The 21,754-nt window shown below is 36.9% G+C and overlaps 1 protein-coding gene across 1 annotated transcript in view; it reads left to right on the plus strand.

Moving 5' to 3' along the window:
* The window catches only part of ROBO2 (roundabout guidance receptor 2), a 594,514-nt gene that overhangs the window by 553,215 nt on the left and 19,545 nt on the right, over positions 1-21,754 (plus strand). Inside the window, 2 exon segments of the mRNA XM_082689522.1 lie at positions 8,843-9,103; positions 13,985-14,190. Of these exon segments, the coding sequence (XP_082545648.1) occupies positions 8,843-9,103; positions 13,985-14,190 (467 nt within the window).

A 21,754-nucleotide genomic window follows, 5' to 3' on the forward strand; every position in this document is an offset into this window, starting at 1 on the left:
TACATATTTTTTTAAAGATTTTATTTATTTATTTAACACACAGAGGGAGATCACAACTAAGCAGAGAGGCAAGCAGAGAGAGGGGGGAAGCAGGCTCCCTGCTGAGTCGAGAGCCCAATGCAGGACTCGATCTCAGGACCCTGAGATCGTGACCTGAGCCTAAGGCAGAGGCTTAACCCACTGAGCCACCCAGGCGCCCTCTACATATTTCTTTTTCTCCAAGGGTCCTCACCTGCTTTTGTGGGATTGTAATTCCCATATATATACATAGCATTATTATATTACTTTTTTAAAATGTTCTCATTCAAAATAGGAAATTAAGAGCACACCCTCTTTTCTCTGACTTTTTAAAAATGTTAAACGGTGCACATAATCTTATGTAAAACATCAATAATGTAAATGTGCCCATGCCACATGAAGTCTGTTGAAGAAAAACCAAATGTGTGAATTCCATAAGAAAAGATGATTACAGGGCTTAAGAATCTGCATTTTTTTCTAAGATTTTATTTGTCGGTGGGGGGCATAAGCAGGGGGAGCAGCAGACAGAGGGAGAAGCAGACTCCCCACTGAGCAAAGAGCCCAATACAGGACTCGATCCCAGGACCCTGGGATCATGACCTGAGCTGAAGGCAGATGCTTGGTGGACTGAGCCACCCAAGCATTCCAGTATTCTGCATTTTAAAGGCTATAATCAGAAAACTGGAAAATAGAGCTTGTCAACTGGGAAGAGAAAATAATACTATCAAACATGTATAAGCATAAAGTAGATAATTTGGAATTTTTCTTTTCTTTTTTTCTTTTCCCACTAGGTCTACTTAAAAAACAGACTGCAATAGCTATTACCCACAGAAATAAAATTAATTCATTCCAGACAAATGCTAAACTTCTCACTCTATTTTATTGCCCAGCAGTAGAATTGAAAATATCATTTCATGAATGAAATAATACACATTGCTGAAGATTTCTATTTTTTTTATATAAATTATTTTCTGAACAGCAAGCCATAAAATATAAAGTTATTTCTGGATTATTTTAGTATTTAGCCAGGATGTATGCTATTAGAAAATCTTTTCTTTTGTAAAAGATTTCTAGAAATTCATTTAGTCCTTTAGACAGGTAAAGAAATATATGTTTCCATTATATATATTCAAAATCTTTGTAGCATGGAGCTTGGTTTTTAATAACCTTTGAGTTATTTGCCTTAAGTATCTTGTATTTTCTGAAACAAAAATTTTCACTTTTAACCAAAATAGTAAAGTCTTACCTATCACTAAATTGACAGCAAAATTCAATTTTCTTTTTCTTTGGACTCCATTTCTTTTTTTTTTTTTTAAAGATTGTATTTATTTATTTGACAGAGAGAGATTACAAGTAGGCAGAGAGGCAGGCAGAGAGAAAGAGAGGAGGAAGCAGGCTCCCCGCTGAGCAGAGAGCCCGATGCGGGACTCGATCCCAGGACCCTGGGATCATGACCTGAGCCGAAGGCAGCGGCTTAACCCACTGAGCCACCCAGGCGCCCTGGACTCCATTTCTTGATATATTCTTTATACTTCTTTGTTTTCTAATGTGAAAACCTCATAATATTGAAAAAAAGGGGCAGCTGGGTGGCTCAGTCACTTAAATGTCTGAGTCTTGATTTCAGCTCAGGTCATGATCTCAGGGTCGTGAGATCAAGCTCCATGCCCAGAGGAGAGTCTGCTGGAGATTATCTCCCTCTCTCTAAGTCTTCCCTGGCACCACTGCTCTCCACCCCCACTCATGTGTGTGCTTGCGCCCATTCTCTTTCAAATAAATAATAAATACATGTTTAAAAAAAAGAAAAGGAAGGATTTTTTTTAACACTTCCTAGATTATTTTATAATGTGCTATTCATGAAACTAACATTGAATATTTTACAGATGAGTTCTTCTGTAGAATTGTTTATATGCTTTGTTTTGAAACTTGTGTAGGTTTAAGTCTCTCTTGAAATACAAACAAAATAAACTTCAGAAATCACCTTTTAGTTATGATTATTTTTATTGTAGCAATCAAGGATTCTGCAATTTTACTTCCTATGGTGATATATAGTTTTTCTTTCTGTTTTTAGCATATCATAATAGAGAACTTATCCAACATACATTTTTTTCAAGTACATAGTAAATGCTATGCCCAGTGCCAGGAAAAAAAGCAACAGAGATGAACGAAATAGATACATAATTATTCAGGAGTGGTAGGTAGAGACCAGAAAACACATAAGACTGTGTACACACACACACTATTTTATATGATAAGCCCTATATGAGCAAATATACAAAATAATAATTTGTATTGTGGAAAGGATAACCATTTATGCCAGGTGTAAGGTTGGGACAGTCCTATAGAAGCTCAGTTTTGGTGTGGTGCATAAATAATGAATTCTGGGACACTGAAAAGAAATGTTAAAAAAAAATAAAAATTTTTTAAAAAAGGAAAAAAAGAAGCTCAGTTTTGAAGTGAATCTTGAATCATTTGTTCACAAATAATAGCACCCAGAGTTCTAACCAGCTGTTGAGTGCCAGCTCTGAGCTTGAGGCAGAAAAAACAAAGGACAAGCAATGGTCCCTAACCTAAAGCAGCCTAGGTGCCAGAATAAATTATGAACAAAGGACTACAACAAAATGTTGCTAATATCACCATTTGCTGTGCAGATGGAGAGAAATTTCCATAGCTGAAAGAAAAAAATATATAAATATATAGGGGCTCCTGGCTGTCTTGGTTCGTTGGGTAACTGCCTTCAGCTAAGGTCATGATCCTGGAGTCCTGGGATCAAGCACATCAGGCTCCCTGCACGGTGGGGAGTCTGTTTCTCCCTCTGACCCTCCCCCTTCTCATGCTCTCTCTCTCTGTCTTTCAGTCTCTCTCTCTCTCAAATGAATAAATAAAATCTTTAAAAATATATATATATATATAGGGGCACCTGGGTGGCTCAGTGGGTTAAACCCTCTGCCTTGGGTTAAACCCTGGGTCATGATCCCAGGGTCCTGGGATAGAGGCCCACACATTGGACTCTCTGTTTGGCAGGGAGCCTGCTTCCCCCGCCCCCACCCTCTGCCTGCTTCTCTGCCTACTTGTGATCTCTGTCTATCAAATAAATAAATAAAATCTTAAAATATATCTAGCTATCTATCTATAGATACACATATATAATGAAAGATAGGAAAAAAAGAATAGCCCCCATTCATTTTCCTTTATACTCCCTACTCTTCCTTGAAAACTCCATCTTATTCTAGTTAAGGTGACCAGCCTTTCCTTACTTTTTTTATTTCTTAAGCTTACAACTCTACTGTAGTACTCATAGCATTGCATTCTAATTGCTCATGTGTATCCTTCAGCAATCGGTACCTGCTGTATGAGGTTTGAAATATTCATAGAGTAAGAGATAATCTGAAAAGGTGTCTTGTGGCGAACTGTGAAGCCTTGTCTGTCATATAGGGATTTTGACCTTTGGATATAGATGATGAATTGGAGTACAGGAGGCTAGGGCAGGTGGATAACATTTGGGATACTACAGCAGAATAGCCAATAGCTTAAAAAATGATAAGGCCATAAGATAAGGCAATGGCAGTAGGATGGAGGAAAGGGATAAATTTTGGAAATATACCTAGCCCAGAATAATCTCAAGCTTGAAAATATGGTCTCTTACATTTTATTACAATGTTTAATACTGTTTCTAAAGTTTCAATATTATTAAATTTATTTCTAAGCCTTTCTGGGGTCATTTCCCCCCACAGAACTAAATACCAAAAGTTACCAAATCATTGTCCAGATAGAAAAGTATTTGTTAATTCAATATTATAACAACAATAGTAAATGTTCTCTCTCATCCATATGCCTCTCTTGGCATAAAGGATAAAAAGGAATAAAAGGATAAAAAGGATAAAAAGGAATATGCTTTATCTGGCATAAAGCAGATAAAAAGGAATCAAAATGTATTCATCCTTAGCTATAAATATAATGTATTTTTATTATTATCATATGATGCTAGTAAGAATTCAGTAGGGATTCAATAGAAGTCTGACACTTTGCTTTTTTGCTATACTTAAAGATTGGCAAGCTTTTGTGGGTGTTGAACTATATTGTATTTTTATTAGTAATTCGCTATTTGTATGTGGCCTTTAGCTAGTTCACATGCAACATTGATTTGTTGTCATCTTTCCCATTATTTACCAGGCAAGACAGATAATATGATGCTTCATACTTCATTGACAATATAAAAACAAAAAAAAACAGGACAAAACAAAACAAAGAAAGCTTTTCTAGGAATGGTTGGCGAAAAGACCTTTGGTTTGGCATCAGGAGCATTTTCAGTCGTCTTTATGTTACCACAAGAAAAAGTTGAGGGTGCCTGGGTGGCTAAGTCTGTTAAGCATCTGACTCTTGGTTTCAGCTCAGGTCATGATTTCAACGTCATGGTTCTCAGTGTCTTGAGATCAAGCCCCATGTTGGGCTCCTCCAGTCAACAAAGTCTGCTTAGGACTGCCATATAACACCCAGTGCTTACCACAGCAAGTGCACACCTTACTCCCCATCACTTATTTCACCCATCCCCCCACCCACCTCGCCTCTGGTAACCATCAGCTTGTTCTCTAGAGTTAAGAATCTTTCTTGGTTTGTCTCTCTCTCTTTTCTCCCTTTGCTCCTTTGTTTTGTATGATTGAAATCATATGGTATTTATCTTTCTCTGACTTAGTTCACATTGCATTATAATCTCTACCTCTAGCCATGTCATCAAAATCATAAACATTCTTATTGATGAATCAGTTTGTGTGTTTTCATTTCAAATCAATAAATAGGCTTATCATCTACTATTTTTAAAGTATCATGTCAGGTGTGGCTAGACAAGAGTAATTGAATGTCATAATTTTAATGTAGCATAAATCCACTTGAGGAAAAGATACTATTAACATGTGAAAGGTTAAATTCTCAAAAAAATTAGACATAGTTAAAGAAACCAACATTGGAAATGGCATAACATAGCGGAAAATCAATTTTCAAGTGGATGTGCAAAAATGTCAGTGCAAGTCAGAAGAGTAATATATCAGTGCTAGTTGGCCTCATCTGGAAAATCTTTATAAAAGATATGGAATATAGCATGTAGCTTGAAGGATTTGTAAGATTAAGGTAGATGAAACTGGAGAAGTACAGTTCATTCAAAATAAGTTGAATAATTTCAAGCAATAGACCATGATGGAAAAGTATCAAAAAAAGAAAAAAGAAGAAGAAGAAGGAGAAGAAGACGGACAGGGACAGGGACAGGGAGGGAGGGGGAAGGAGAAGAGAAAGATTATTATAATGATGAAGAAAACAATTTATTTTGAGTAGAAAATTCTTGTTCAGAGAAAAACCATCCAAAAAGGTAGGTGGACACTTAGACATATTTAGTGCATAGAATAGAATGAACAGAAGTGAACGTTTGATTAAAACAATTCTGATGTTTCCATAGACCAGTTTGTATGTGGTGTCGAGGACTGATTAGCGGATGGGAAAAACCGGAAGCACGGAATCCAGATCGGACCACGGGTGACAAACTTTGTACACCAAAAAATCTTTTTTTCCCCCCCAAACGAAATCTAACTATGATCTCCAGCATATGAAACAGATCAAAATGGCATCATTTTGGAGCAATGTATTTTTTCAGGGCAGATTGGTACTTACATATTTGATGGGAATATGAGTTTAACCAATGGTATTCTCCAGTGTAAAAAAAACCTGTCATCTGTAACAGATTAAAGTGGGCCTGCTTACACTACAATATAGAAGACATTTTGACAGAGCTGTCCCTATCAGAGTGTATGAGGCTGCTGAAACACGCTCTTCAGTTCACAGCTCACCAGGTAGATTATTCAGGTAGCCTCAACAAGAGAGGAAAATAGCACTGCTACTGATGATGAGGTTTATTCCCTGTAAAAAAATCCCTCAGGGACCACCCATCACTTACAGTCCTTCTCAGGGCTGATGAGGCCCCAGGTGATCTGGCACATCGTCACCTCCCCTGCCTCAATTGTGCCCAACTCTATTTGTTGGCACTTGCCAGTTATTAAATTATTTGAGTTCTTCAAATACTATGATCTTTTCTCTTTCTCTGGGCCACCTTTTAAAATAACCCCTTTTCCTATAGTCAGCATAGCCTTGCCCTACTGCCGAACTAGTTTCAGCCCACCGTCTCCCTATTCCTGTAGTACCTGGTATTGCTGATTAATTGCTTGGTACCAGTCTGCCCTACTGGATGCCTGCTCTGTAAATAGATGCAGTCTTCTGATAAAGGGTTGTCGAATAATTGGGTGATTAACGCAAGGATTTTTTTAAATAGACTTTATTTTTTAGATCAGTTTTAGGTTAACTACAAAACTGAGAAAAAGTACGGAGATTTCCCCACACGTCCAGAGCCTCTGCCACTATCTACTTTCCCAATAAAGTGATACACTATTAAACTGATGAACCTGCATTGATATATGAGCATCATACAAAGTCCATAGTTTACATTAGGATTTATTCTTGGTGTACATTCTATGTGCTTGGACCAATCTATAATGACACATATCTAACATTATAATATCATATAGAGCAGTTGGTCATAAAAATCCTCCATGCTTTGCCTAATCATCCTTCCCTTCCTTTGACTTCTGGCAATCAGTGATCTTTTTACTGTCTCCATAGTCTTGATCTTTTTATTGTCTCCATAGTCTTGCCTTTTCCAGAATGTCATATTCTTGGAATTATACAGTATGTAGACTTTTTGGATTGACGTCTTTCACTTAGTAATGTGCATTTAAGTTTCCACCAGTTCTTTTCATGGCTTCATGGTTCATTTATTTTTAGCGCTAAATAATATTCCATTATCTGGAGAAACTTAGAATTTGGCCTTTCGGTGAATTTTGTCACAGTTCATTTATCACCCACCAAAGGACATCTGAGTTGCTGCCAAGTTTTGGCAATTATGAATAAAGCTGCTACAAATACCCGTGTATAGGTTTTTAAATAAATTTAGTTTTAGACAAGGTAAGTAAAGACACTTGAGTAAAAATATTCAAGAATCATCTGAACATTTACAAGTTAGCATTTGTAAGGGAGAGGATATGTGTGTGTGTATGTGTGTGTGTGTGTATTTATAATAGTCATTTGATTTTTCATTCCTTTAATGAAATCTTCTATGTACTAGAAATTGTATTTGGTGCTGGAAATGCAAAGTTGAGAATTAGAGTTCTTGAATTTAAAGATCTCATAAAACAATAGGAAAAAACAGAAACAAAAAATCCCTGTAGGGGCGCCTGGGTGGCTCAGTCAGTTAAGCATCTGCTTTCAGCTCAGGTCATGATCCCAGGATCCTGGGATCAAGTCATGCATTGAGCTCCCTGTTTGGTGGGGAGCCTGCTTCTCCTTCTCCCTCTGCCTGCCACTTCTCCTGCTTTTGAGATCTCTCTCTGTGTCAAATAAATAAATAGAATCCCTTTTAAAAATATAATATGGAGAGTACCACAATGTATGTATTTTAGAGTTATAATCAATTCCATATGGTGGAGGCAGAGAAGACGTCACAAAACTGATGGCATTTGAACTGAACCAGAGGAAGAGCAGGAGCTCACAGGCAGATGATCTGAGAATAAGACACAGAGTTTAGAAAAAAATACACAGTAGGCTGATGTTGGGGAAATAGTGTGAAATTAAGCTAGAAAGATGGGCTGATAAGATGGGGAAGGGTCTTTTAGGCTCTGCTAATGAATTTGAACTTTTTCTTATATTAGTGATAACCACTGAGTAATTCAAAGTACAGGTATGATGGAAATTAAGATTTTAGACTTTGTCTGTATGGACTATAGGATAAAAAAGATGAAGATGGTGTCACAATAGACTAGGAGAGCTAATGGGCTAGTTCTCATCAGAATGATTCTGATCTGTGATTATGGAAGTAAAGGGGAAGTAGGAGATTCGGTAGATATTTAAGAAGTGGAATTTATAGAACAATTACATTCAATAATATTGTTTATCCTATCCTTAAGCCTCCCTTTAAAAGGATCTTTTTGATTAATGAAAATAATAGTATATGGAGAAAGTGTAAATAGAAATGCCACTGAGAGATATTATGTCACAATGAAAACTGTTTGGATTAATTCTCTATATTCTCTGACCAGAGTCCTTAAAAGCACACTGCTTTTATAAATTATTATTTTCCTTTTTAATATATATTTTATTAGGCTGGCTTTTGAACCTCTGTTTTATAGATTTTAGATGTCAAGATACAAGGAGCTGTGAGTTTCCACTGAGAAAATCAGAGAATTAAAAACATCTAAGGGCCATTGAATACATTTTGTAACATAAAATCTTAATGACTACATGTCATATGGACTGAAAGGTTGGCATAGATCTAGAAAAAGAGTAAGTTAAATTCTCAGACACTTGTTTGACCATCAATCTTGGCGTGTTCCGTTTGGTATACAAGGATAAACAGCAGAAGAAAGTAGTTAAATCTACAAGCACTAAATTAATTCATTAATTGTCTTTAATTAGCAATTTGGGTTTTCCACGTGAGTAACTTTGTTGGGAAGTTATTGCCTTTTGTAACTGTGGGGTAACAATTAGCTAATAAGATCTTCCAAGAATAAATTGAGATATTGAGATAGCAGATGTCATTATGATTAGAAATTAAGATAACAGCCAGGTGATTTACTGTGGCAGCACCAACAAATTGAAATCAGGATGAAATCAACTAAGAGAACATAGAGAGTGCTGTCGTTCCCATTGTGGTTGTTACAAATCGCCTGTATCATTGTGTGCATGTTTACGTGTTTATGTATCAATATGCTTTTTTTTTCTCATTAAACTTCAGGTATGACAGTGATAGCTGGTGCCCGCCATTACCGGTACAAACATACTTACACCAGGGTATGGAAGATGAACTGGAAGAAGACGATGATCGTGTCCCAACACCTCCTGTCCGAGGCGTGGCTTCTTCTCCCGCTATTTCCTTTGGACAGCAGTCTACTGCAACTCTTACTCCATCCCCCCGGGAAGAGATGCAGCCCATGCTGCAAGCTCACCTGGATGAGTTGACAAGAGCCTATCAGTTTGATATAGCCAAGCAAACATGGTAAATATTCTTGTCAGGTCAGGGGACCCAGGCCTTCAGCACAGGGATTGAGGAAATGTTCCTTTACAGTACATTTGCAAGGAGTTCTCATAGGACTATACAGCTGAGGGTTAGAAGCACTTTTGTGCAACTCAATCATCCGGATAAAGAAATTAGTTTAGGATACATTAAATATTTTTTTTTTCTTTTGGTGCAAAATGGTGGTGTATTAAAGCACGGGGACAGGACCCATAAGCAGGAAGAGCTGCTGACCCGGGTTGTGAGGGGTACCCTGTGGTTGGGGGAAGGTGAGGGAAAGGGAGGTTTCAACGGAGTTTTCATATGCTAAAGAGGGCCTACAAGGGGCCAGGATGTCAGAGGCCTACCGGAGGCCTTGCCCTTGCTGCTTGATCAATGTTGTCTTTAGACCAGTCATTAACATTAAGATAGCTGGGAGACATTTTGGTGGGATATCACAATCCTGCTATCTTTGTTAGTGAGATTTAGGACATTTGTAAGCCAAGGGAGACTCCTGTCTAGCAGGATTGTGAGCTCTGCAAGTTAACTATTTGCTTATTGTTCATGGCAGTCAGGGCTGCCTGAGGGATGCTACATTAAATAATCAAAGTCATATAACTGGTTAAAGAGTAAACCGGGACAAGAATTTCAGATCTGCTGAATTTCAGGCTAAACTGCTTTTGGCTACACCAGAATCTTTTCTAATTTACAAGTTAGCTCCATTTAGCTTATCCTTGAACTCACTTCCAAAGCCATAATAAAAGACTCCGTTTAGATTCTTCAAAGTGCCTGTGATTAATTCTGTATGTGGTTGTGAATATGTAAATGTAAGCTTCTGCAAATCACATATGGTCAGTGTCAGTTAATAAAAGATACTTGGGGTGAATTAAATGAGAGAGAAAAAAGTAAACCAGTAATATAGTAGATGCCTTAAAAAAATAACACCTAGAATAAATTACAAATCCCAAATTCTTTTCTTTCTAATCAACTCACACCCTCTCCTAAGGTAGAGATGGCAATCTACTTGGGTATCCTGTGCAAGCATAGGAAGAAAACAAGTGGGACAAGATCTCACAATTTTATACAAGTTTTTTCATGTGCTCTCTCTTCTCCCAAATAGTGACAGATGAAATCTGACTCTTGAAATCTCAGTGGCAGACCTCTGATTATCTTCTATTGATTTCCATGATGCATGTCAAGTTAAATTTTTATGAAATACAATTTGCTTTTCTTTTTGATAGTTTTAGGTACTGGATAGTTGATAATGAGATAGATCTTGTTCTTAGTGTTAATGAACTATTTCTTTTAAAAGTACAACAAAATACACAAAGAGATACTAAAACCAGGTCAATCATATGAAGCTAGTTACGAACATAGGTTCTTTTCCTAGAACCAGGGGTTTCTAGACATCTTTTTTCTCAGTGATCTGATGTTTTTCAAAGGCCAAAGACAATCTACTGTTAAACAGTATTATTTTGCATCAGGCAAAATAAAATACCTCTATTTAAGTTGAAGCCCACTACTTCAAGAGCCAAAGGATTTCCTTCAGGCTAACTGATAATAACCATGTACTTAGTCATTTATGGCACAGATTCTAGCTCAGATGTTCTCAAATTTGATGCATTTTGTAGTCATCTGGATAATTTTAAAATGTAGTGATACCTAAATGCCACCCCTATATATTCCAGATTGATCTGGTATTTGACGGAGGGCAGGTGTGGTTGGAACCACTGCCACCGCCCCTACTTACTATCTGTATGACAGTGGGCAACTTGCTCAACCTTTCTGTTCTTCCACCCCCCTCCCCCCCATTTATAAAATGACGATCCTAATACCAATTAGCTCATATACAATGCTAGAGCAGAGTCTCCAAGACCATCCTCTGTTCTAAGAATTCACAAGAAGAAGCCATAGAAATCACTGAATACCATGACACTGAAAGTTATGGTTTATATAGAAAAGATACAGATTAAAATCTTCTAAAAGAAGAGATGCACAAGACAGAGTCCGGGAAAGTTCCAAAACTCGAACTTCCAGTTGTCTTCTCCCAATGCATTTGTAGAAAACATTACTTTCCCAGCAACAATGTAGGACAATATGCATAGAGTATTTCTAACTAGGGAAACTCATACGAACCTTGAGTTTCATGGTCTTTCTTGCAGCTTTGTCACATAGACATGGTTGGTTATCTGCAGAGCTGACATCAGTCTCTAGTCCCTCCAGAAGGCAAGTTGACACCATGTGACTGAAAGCCCCCATCATAAATCACATTGTTAGACTTTCTGGAGAAGCCTAAGGACTCCAGATGAACAAAGACACTCCTATCAGATAGGACATTCTAGAACTTAGAGATTACCTCCCTGGAGCACATGGCAAAAGCCTAACTTCTCTTTGGACAAGGTAAATTCTTTATTACACATCACAGTTTTTTTGTGAGAATTAAATGAGTTCCGCTTAGTTCAGTTGGTAGAGCATGGGACTCTTAATCTTGAGGTTGTGAGTTCTAGCCCCACATTGGGTGTAGAGATGACTTAAAAATAAAGTCATTTAAAAAAAGAGAGAGTTAAATGAGTTTGCTCTTATACAGGACATAGTCCAGTATCTAGCTGTATTAGAGCTTTTATTCTTCAGAAGGGCTCAGGTTTTCACCTGAATTTTTCATTGCTATCTTGCCACTCTTAAAAGAGCATCACCTTTAGTGTGTGTTGCATAGATCTTTACAAATTGAGTGGACAAACAAGTTCTTCACCTGCTCCAGGTACCTGTAGGGAAAACCCTGTTTCTTTCACTGAATATGTTTCTGTTCAACCCAACAATCCTCCAGGATGTCATTAGTGACCTGCTTTGTAGAAGTTATGAGCCTATATGTGCTCCCGTAGGATCTCGCCCTTCAGGAATGAAATGCCCTCCTCGTGAGGTGCACATCAGCATCACAGGAGGAACATTTTAAAAATGCTAATTCCCACACTCCACCTCCAGGGATTCTGTTCATATGGACCCATGCAGTGCATAGTACAGTGCTTGTCACTACAAGAGATCTACAAATGTTTTGCACCCTCTTATTTCAGTTTATCTCCTACTTCTGCTCATCTGAAGGAGTCCATTTTACACCTTAATGTATATTTGTTCCATTCAAGAGTTGTCAGCAATGCTGTAGAACTAGAATGTCAGTTTCTTTGGTTCTTTCCAGGACAAAAGTACACACCATTAGAGAAAAATGAATTATTTATATAAATACCACCTAGTATTCTCTTGCTTATGACTTGACTCAGTCCATCCTTAATTCACAAAAAGAATTTTGAGGCAACATTTACAAGATGTCATTATCAACACTCAAGATTTTCTATACCAGTAGTTTAGAAACTTCCTGATTTTTGCATGAGTGAGCTATGATGAATGTCAGATAAAGACTTGGGACCTCAGATGCCTGATCTGTGAAATTAAAAATGGGGATCCCAGAACTAACATCTTGGGGGGGGTTGTTTTGTTTTATCATTGAAAGATATAGAATGTTGTTACATTGGAGTTGATTGCAAGATCAAGAATGCACTTGGGGGGATGCCTGGGTTAAAGCCTCTGCCTTCAGCTCAGGTCACGATCCAGTCCTGGGATTGAGCTCTCTGCTCAATCGGGCTCTCTGCTCAGCGGGGAGCCTGCTTCCTCCTCTCTCTCTCTCTGCCTGTGTCTCTGCATGCTTGTGATCTCTGTCTGTCATATAAATAAATAAATTTAAAAAAAAAATACACTTGGGAGAGGAATGTTAAAGAAATTCTGGAAAAATGAATTATTTTCCCCCAAAATGCAAGTGTTAAAATCATCTTGTATCTTTAATTCAAAACTGCATAACACTTGACTTACATGTGCCTTAAATAGCCTGTCTTTTAAATACTTTGCATGGATGCAAAAAAAAAAAATGACAATGTGTTAATACATGTGTTATATTCACTCCTAATGACAGTAACAGATAACAATGACTTTCATATATATCATGGCCTTTATAATTTAGAAGAAACTCTTAAGTAGTTACAAAATGGATCAACTGAACCCTAGTGTCCAGCCATGCCATTTGAAATAAGTGACTTAAGCTGGAATTTCACTTTAATAGATTCTAAAAAGGGAATAATACAAGTTCTGCCTACTTCACAAGGCCGAGATTAAAGTTACATATGCATTGCAAAGGGTGTGTTAACACACCTCAGGTTCCAAACACAGAGAGTGCTAAGATGAATCTTTTCCACGTTTGAGGTGTTTTAGACTTTAGTGGGTAAAACAGAGGCATAAATAAGTAGCTAGAACATAAAGGAGCCATTCCTACTTTAAACTGGGTTACAGTAGATAACACCACTCAGCTTGATTCATGGGTGGGGAGGAGGATGTGTAGGAAGAAAGCCTTGAAAGGCAGGCACTGTCTTTCTGGCTGGGAGAGGGGTTATTGGTATTAACCCTTCGTGTGACATTTTTTTCTTTGTAAGGGCTAGCAGGTCACAGAGATTAAACAGGCCAAGTAGAATTTTGACACTAAATGTAAACCAAATTATTATATTTGGGGGAGCAGGAAAAAAAAAAAGCTTTAAGCAATTATTTGTGGCAAATACTCATATTCTCCTTTGGATGATTTATTTGCACAAAAATGTTGGATCTGTATTTTTCTCTGTGTATTATCCCATAAATACCAATGGAAGAGTATACAATCAATACTGTTGTTGTTTTGTTGACTAGCCATGTATACATAGCCCGTTGTCTCTGCTGAAATGTAAGAAAGCACTCTAATCTCCAAAAAGTTAATAGAAAGCAAGAAGACAGAATGAGTTGCCATCACATGCTGTTTAATTCTAATTTGGTAGGATGTTAATGAATTCCCTTTCTCCCCTATTTGAATTCTAGGCACATTCAAAGCAATAATCAACCTCCACAGCCCCCGGTTCCACCATTAGGTTATATGTCCGGAGCCTTGATTTCCGATTTGGAAACAGATGTTCCAGATGATGATGCGGACGATGAGGAGGAAGCTTTAGAAATGCCCCGGCCCCTGAGGGCACTAGAGCAGACACCCGGATCCAGTATGGACAATCTAGACAGCTCTGTGACAGGTAACGGAACTGATTTAATAGGAATAACTGACCTATTTATAACATTAAAATGCATCAGAAATCAAATACTTTCTTATGTAAGATTTATTCCACTCCAGCTATTTCTATAACATTTTAAATATGTTAATATTAAACACAAAATTCAAAAAGGATTTGGAAATACTTTTGCTTTGCTGCAAAAATGATAAGAAAATTCATGAATTTTAAAAAGCTTTAAAGACATGAAAGAAAACTCAATTATATCCAGGGCTTTCATGAAAAGTTCACTCTACTGGGGAACCAAGTCTATTACATAAAAAACCTTGACTTTTAGAAACGATATATTTTGTTTATCAGGAGCTACATACAAAGTGAATGCAATCTTAAGACGCCTCTCAATATTTCACTCTGTAAAATCATTCACTGATGAAAATAAGCAAGTCTTCAGAATGAGCCTCTCTAAGGTTGCACAAGGTATTATTTTTGGAATGGAGAAAATGTATAGTGAGATAAGCCATACATTTACGCATTTCATATCTTTGGATTCAATAATTGCTCCTCTTCCAAGAAATACAGTTATTTTTGCTGTTTACTCCTTCGGCATCCTCTGCTTTGCTCACCATGTGAACGGTAGCAGTTGCTACTCTCCTAGGATGATCCCAGGACTTCAACATATTGCCAAGGATTTAAGTTTATCCCATTTTGTTGAAAAAACTTGAATCCTAATATGTACACAGTGACTATGGAGAAACACAAAAATTTCATCTTTTATTCCAGTAGGTATCCCTTCTTTGACACACATGCACAAATGTCTCCTATAGGACTAGAAAGGCATAATCACCATAAGCGTAGATCTTGCTTTTGCCTGGCATTGGGTCTTCTCAGAAAATCGCCCTTTTCTGTTTTCATCTTGATAATATCATCTTCATCCTTGCAGGCATTTATCACGGTTTCATTTCATTCATTTGTACTCCAACGCTCCCAACTTACACAGATCTCGCACTATGCCTTAGAGTTCAGCCAGCACTGAGGGAAACTTCTTTATAGCAGTGATAGAGAAGGATAAAGACCTATATGTTTCTTCTATATGCCCTCCTGAGTAACACAATATGTGATGCATGAGTCCACTATTTTTGTATGTTTGTTTCGCGCCTTACCTGGGGGCTGTATGCTTGCCAGGCTAATTAAGATTTAAGAACTGCAGATACACTGCTGTGATTTCAAATCCTGATCCAACTGAAGGCAGCAGAGCAAAAGTTTAAATCTTTGAATGCAGAGAGCTAACTTATTAGTGCACTATTATGTTAAGCCCCTTTGCCTGAATTTGTAGCATAATCTTCAGGGTAAAATTCTGCATATTTTTGCATATCTCACTAATGATACTGAACTCTTTTCCATTAGGAATGCAGTAAGAATTGCAATAATAACACACAAAAAAAGGCAGTTATAGCCTATGTAGTTCTTTTATTAAATATATAGTGTCAGAGGTGATAAATATATCTATAAGCCTGCCATTTCATACGTTTCCATGGTCACCTGTTAGTAACATGTTAGGGTATTTAATGTGAATGTGGTTAAAACCAATCTGCCTCTCTCCTTGTAGTGAGTATACTGTTCATTCCAAATGAAGCTTTTATTGCTAAGAAAACAGTCTGTTTTCCTCCTTGAGTTCACTGCTTAATTACTGCTGTGTATAAAAACCTCATGGTTTCTAAGTATGTATTACATGATGAATTTACCCTATGAATAATACATCATCTCAGTGAAAGAACTTGTACTCTACAAAAAGTAGCCAAAGAGGAAACTCTTTACTTTTTTCTTCTCCTTTTTTTTTTCTTTGGCTCTGTGATAACTATGTGGGAAAGGTATGATCAAAGATTTAATTTGTCTGCTAGTATATAAGTATAATGTAAGTAAATATAAATTAAAATAAGAGCAAATATGTTTTCTCAAAAAAGTATGTGTGCGTAGGAAGCATGGGTGAGTGTATAGATGTGTATGTGAGAGAGTATAGATAGGGTTTGTGGTTTTATCTGCATGTGAATGTATGCAAGGGTGTGTATGTGTGTGAGTGTAAATAGAATTTTAAGTGTATTAGAGTGTGTGTGCACATGCACACATGTACGTGTACATGGAGATGGCCCCGAGGTTAATGTATGTATCAACCAAATGTTTTGGAAATCAACATATTGATGTATATTATTCTAACGTGTTTATGTTTTCTTCAGTCACTTAAAGCTAGCTTAATGGTGCTAAATGAGGTAGGCAATAAAACAGACACTGTTTCCATTGGCTTTTTATGTTTTTAAGATGGTAAGTGCCCACAGAGAGGATTCTGATCTTACTGTAAATTACTTGGGGTTCTAAATTTGTCTGTGGTATGAGGAAATCAGGAATTTACTTTGACTTAAATCGCCTGGTAGAGATTTTCACTTTCATGAAACTAATAACCATTTTTATTAAATGGAACAAACAGTTCTGTTCCATTCCTTGAAACTCTAAAGCCAACCAGAATGACAGTCCAATGATAACACAGAGATGGGTTAATAAGCCTATGTATTCCAGATTTTACTTGATATATTACATTCCAGCCTTAACCACATTAATATCAGCAGCTAATAAGGTGCCCAACCCAGCTTTATAAAAAAATAATTATATTAATTCCCAATATTTTCATAACAACAAAGTAATTTGTGATGGACCTCTTTAATTTTGAAATAATGGGTCATGAATGGAAAAGCAAGAAGAGAGGAAAATATCTGTAGTTTCATATGCCATAATCTCGTGTCTTCACCTGGCTGGGCTGCTATAACAAAAGGCAGTAGACTGGGTGGCTTAAACAACAAGTATTTATTTCTTACAGTTCTGGAGGCTGGGAAGTCCAAGATCTAGGTGCCAGGAGATTTGATTCCTAGTGATTTCCTCTTTCTAGCTAGCAGACAGCCATCTTTGTGCTGTGTTCTTACATGGTAGAGAGAGACAGCAAACTCTTGTCTCTCTCTCTCTTTTTCAAGATTTTACTTATTTATTTGATGAGAGAGAGAGTGAGAAAGCCATAGAGCACAAGCAGGGGGAACAGCAAAAGGAGAGGGAGATGTAGGATCCCCACTGAGCAGGGAGCCCCATGTGAGGCTCAATCCCAGGACCCTGGAATCATGACCTGAGCCAAAGGCAGATGCTTAATTGACTGAGCCACCCAGGCGCCCTAGCTTCTTTTTGTAAAGTCACTGATCCAATTGTGATGAACCCACATCCATGGCCTCATCTAAACCTAATTGCCCCGCCAAACACCCCACCTCCTTATACCTTAGGGATTAGGGTTTCAACACATGGATTTTAGGGAAAAATCAACATTTGGTTTCCAAAACTCAGTAATGTGGAAAATGTATTTACAAACCTGTTATACTATATTTTTTCCCACCACAAACTTTTTTTTCCAAAGATTTTGTTTATTTGAGAGAGGGAGAGTGTGTGTGTTGAGAGGGCAGGAGTCAGGTGAGGAGCAGAGGAAGAAGCAGGCTCCCCCCTGAGCAGGGAGTCTGATGCGGGACTCGACCTCAAGACCCTGGGATCATGACCCGAGCCTAAGACAGACACTTAACCGACTCAGCCATTCAGACACTGTCCCCCCACCCCCCACCAACAACAAACATTTATCAGATGTCTATTCCTTCTTATCTGTTGACTAGGAATTTAAATATAATAATGATAATAATGCTATCAAGAAGAAGAAGAAGAAGATTAGCTTGCACATATATAGCCCTTAGTAGGTACAAGACACTATCCAAGGAAGTGGCCTGCTTTTCTGTTGTGGCTTCATGGGCTAAGAATATTTCCTACATTTTAAAAGGATTCTAAGAAAATATGGAACAAACAAAAACAAAAAAGACAGCAAAGCCTCAAATATAAGGTATCTGACAGCTCATAGAAAAGTCTGCAGATCCTTGTCGTAAAGTTTTAACATATTATTAAGTCATTAACTGCCACAACCCTGTTTTTGTTCTCATTTTATAGAAAAGGAAATTGGGCCACAGAGGAGTTCAAAGTATTTTTAAAGTTACCCACGTGATAAATGACAGAACAATTTTCAAAATCAATTGTTCTCACTCTTACGATAAATTATCATGATCCCTTCTCTGGATATGCCCAACTTTTTTTTTTTTTTTAAATCTCTGAATTTAACATATTTAAGAAGAAAATGATTTCCTGGCCTATTACTTAACATATGGACCTCTGTCTCTCTTTCTCTCTGCTCTGTCTTCCTTTCTGTGTGTATGCATATGTGTGTTTATACACGTATGAATAAAAATGTACACATATCCGCACACAAATACAACATATAGTTTTATCTCTGGAAACATTAGCCCTTACTCTCTATATGCTTGATCAAGATTTTAAAAATCTTAATTTTTAGATTACCTTTTATTATTTATTTTCTTATATTTAGTTTATATTCAGTTATAGTGACTCATGTTAACAAAAATCAACTGTAGCAGCACTTTTTATAGGAAATCTTTTTAATTTAATTCATACTATAACCCATTTGGTTATAATAAAGTATAAAACTATCTTGATTATAGCACATCACACTCTGTTTGGGGCTAGAAAGTAAACACCCAGAGTGTTTCAGTCTTCAGGAATATGCTTGCCATATTTCCTCCTTAATGCCAAATCCACCATTTTGGGGTAACAGGACAGGGAGGGGAGTTAATGCTTCTTTCTGTATCTTCCATGATGGGAGTCCAGGGTAAGTGTTTCCTGAATTTAATGACTCCACCACAGGAAAAAAGAAACAGAAGGCAATGTGAGCGAGGACAGAGGGAAAATGTCCTGTACCTGGTGCCAAGATTCTAACTGCTTCACTGATCACAGAAAGTACAATGGAGAGTGAGTGCCATGAAGTGAAACGAATAAAAGTTTCCTTAACTGCTGGACCCCACATAAATATTACGGCTGAAAGGAAATCGTGGCTTTATATTTTCTTGATTTTATGTCCTTGGAGGTTTTTACTGGAACTCCCAAACCAGATTGTTTTGAAAACAATAAAACCTGGCAGCCTCACCACCTTCCTCGACCACACAGCTTTTAGAGAATTGGCCACTCGACAGTGTGACCTGATGCCTTGCTTTTGTTGCACAAACTCAAGGAAAATATTTTAGAATTAGGGGCATTTCAGAGATAAGGCTACAAATAATTAAATCACTTTCTTAGGCTACTTCAACAGCTGTGACGTATTTAAAAAGAAATTAAACATATACTTCAGAATTTAACAGATAAAAGAGGAATATCATATATTCCACTTTTATCTGAGTGGGACAAGTTAACAGGTGCCATATGTCCCAAGGAAGAAATTTTGTAATGACTTATTTTGCTTTCCATATATACTATATATTCTTTCCCTCTGAGAAATGCAGGTGGAATCCTTGCATATTTAATATGTTTGAGTGAAAGAAGGATTTCTAAAGATTAGAGATGTTTTCCTACGTTTAAGCAGAGGTCAAGATCTGGATTGATTTGTCCAAAGACACTTAGAGCTGAAGATTTTATTTAACAGATATTTAGACTGATTGCACTTAATAAGGAGAGTTCCTGGATTAAATATTGGCTGAAAAAATGGGGGACAGCCAGTTTTTGTATCTCATAAAAATGGTAATGCAACAATTAACAGGGTCATATTATAAAGCACAGACTTTACTCTAGCTTAATGGATCTAAGGATAAGCATTTATCAGCAAGGAAGAACTTAGCATAAAGCGACATGTAAATGAATTGATGACTGATCATAAATTAATTTTAGTGCTGAAGATGTAATATAGACACAGCAAGATGCCATTTTATCATGGTATTTTACTGCTCAGTAACATTTGAGCAACAACTTAATGTCCTATATGCAGTTCTTCTTTAATAGCTTGAATAAATTTGAGATATTTTTGGCCTTTCAGCAACTTTTAACCTGAGAAATTTCCAAAGATTGAAAATGCAAACACAAATAAATTTGGCTATGTGACATAAATTCATTTTTCATTAAATGTTTAAATATGTATTGATGATGTTTGGGGCTATAACATGTCAAATTGGTATGGATTGCTTATAATTTGTAAAGAATCTCTACCTGAACTCATTCACTTGGTGTTCATTTCAATTTTTATGTTTCTATTTACATCTAGGAAAGTAAAACCCGTTTACTTTCTTGCTTACTTTCTAATTCGTGAACCAATGTGTTCCTTTCCTTCCTATCATTGTCTTCTTTTATTTTAATGGTTTACACAAATGTTCAGATCATTCCTGATGCTTAAATCTAAAGAGCGAGCAAGAATGGTAGCCACAGAGAGGTGATTGCTTTAAACAAATGTAACAATTTTATAGCATGCAAGAAATTTAATATATGTTCTATACTTTTTTCTCCATGGTATATTGCAAATTTTCTTTTAAAATATTCCCCACCAGTACCCCCATTCCGTAGATCGTACTTAAATAGAGAAAAGGGGCTATCAAAAATAAAGAGTGAGGAACAAAGAAGAAAGAAAATTTATTGCCTTCTTTTGTTTCCTTCTTGCCCTCCATTTTGAAGGTAAACTCAACTGTACTAACCTGAGGGCACTTGCCCCTCTTTAGCTTGGGGTAATGAGACTTCCTGATGCTCACCAAGGCCAGGCCTGTGTAGCATTTGTCTTTTCAACTTTGAAGTCATCTCTCTAGTTTCTTAGCTCTTACATGGAGTAGCAAAGAAAACAGAGCTGTTGTTCTTGCTATATTGACCAAAACCTACTCAAAGCCATATCTTCCATGCTGCTCTCTCCACCCATGGAAAGGAAAAAGAAAGCACCAAAGAAAATTTCATGAATAACTGAGATTTCTGAGGGCATGGCAAGGAACATTAACGGTGGAGATAAAGTCAGCAAAGACAGAAAGGCAGCAAAGTAGCTGGTCCGGTTAGGGATTGGCAAATTTGTAGGTTGAAATCTGCAAGCTGCATATGAAGGACTCATTACCACAGGAGATAAATGGTGTTTTTGAAACTCAAGCTAACTCTGCTAAGAGAGGTCATAAAATCACATTTTTTTAATGACGCTGCTGTGGTGAAGGATTTTTCCTACTTTTTCAGGTTCAGAGACTGTATTTGTCATAATGATAAATCCTGAAGCTCAAAACACACAGCAAGACAACTTGAACAGGAAAAAAAAACAATAAACAATTATTTCTTGGCTGGTTATAGCAGAGAAAGAATTTAAATGAACAAAAATGGGCTAAGTACGTTAAAATACATGATTGAGTGTGGATGGAGAACTCAGGGAAAAAAAGCAAATCGCCACTTCATATAACATCATTATCTTACTTTGAATAAGATATTAATAAATATTAATACTCAAGTATATCAAAACACAGCTATGTATATTAATTAATTTTTTAGTTTTCCCTTTCAGGTAATAACTCGCGTCTTTTGCTATTGTCCAAGTTGTCAACAAGAGTTGACTAACATTATATTCCTACTTAATACATTTTTCTACAAGTTCTTAGGAATATATTTTTTCTGTAAATAAAATAAGTTCATTGTTAGGAAATGGCACATGGGATAGAATTACATA

The sequence above is a fragment of the Mustela nivalis genome, assembly GCF_964662115.1.
Source record: "Mustela nivalis genome assembly, chromosome: 1".
Lineage (NCBI taxonomy): Eukaryota > Metazoa > Chordata > Mammalia > Carnivora > Mustelidae > Mustela > Mustela nivalis.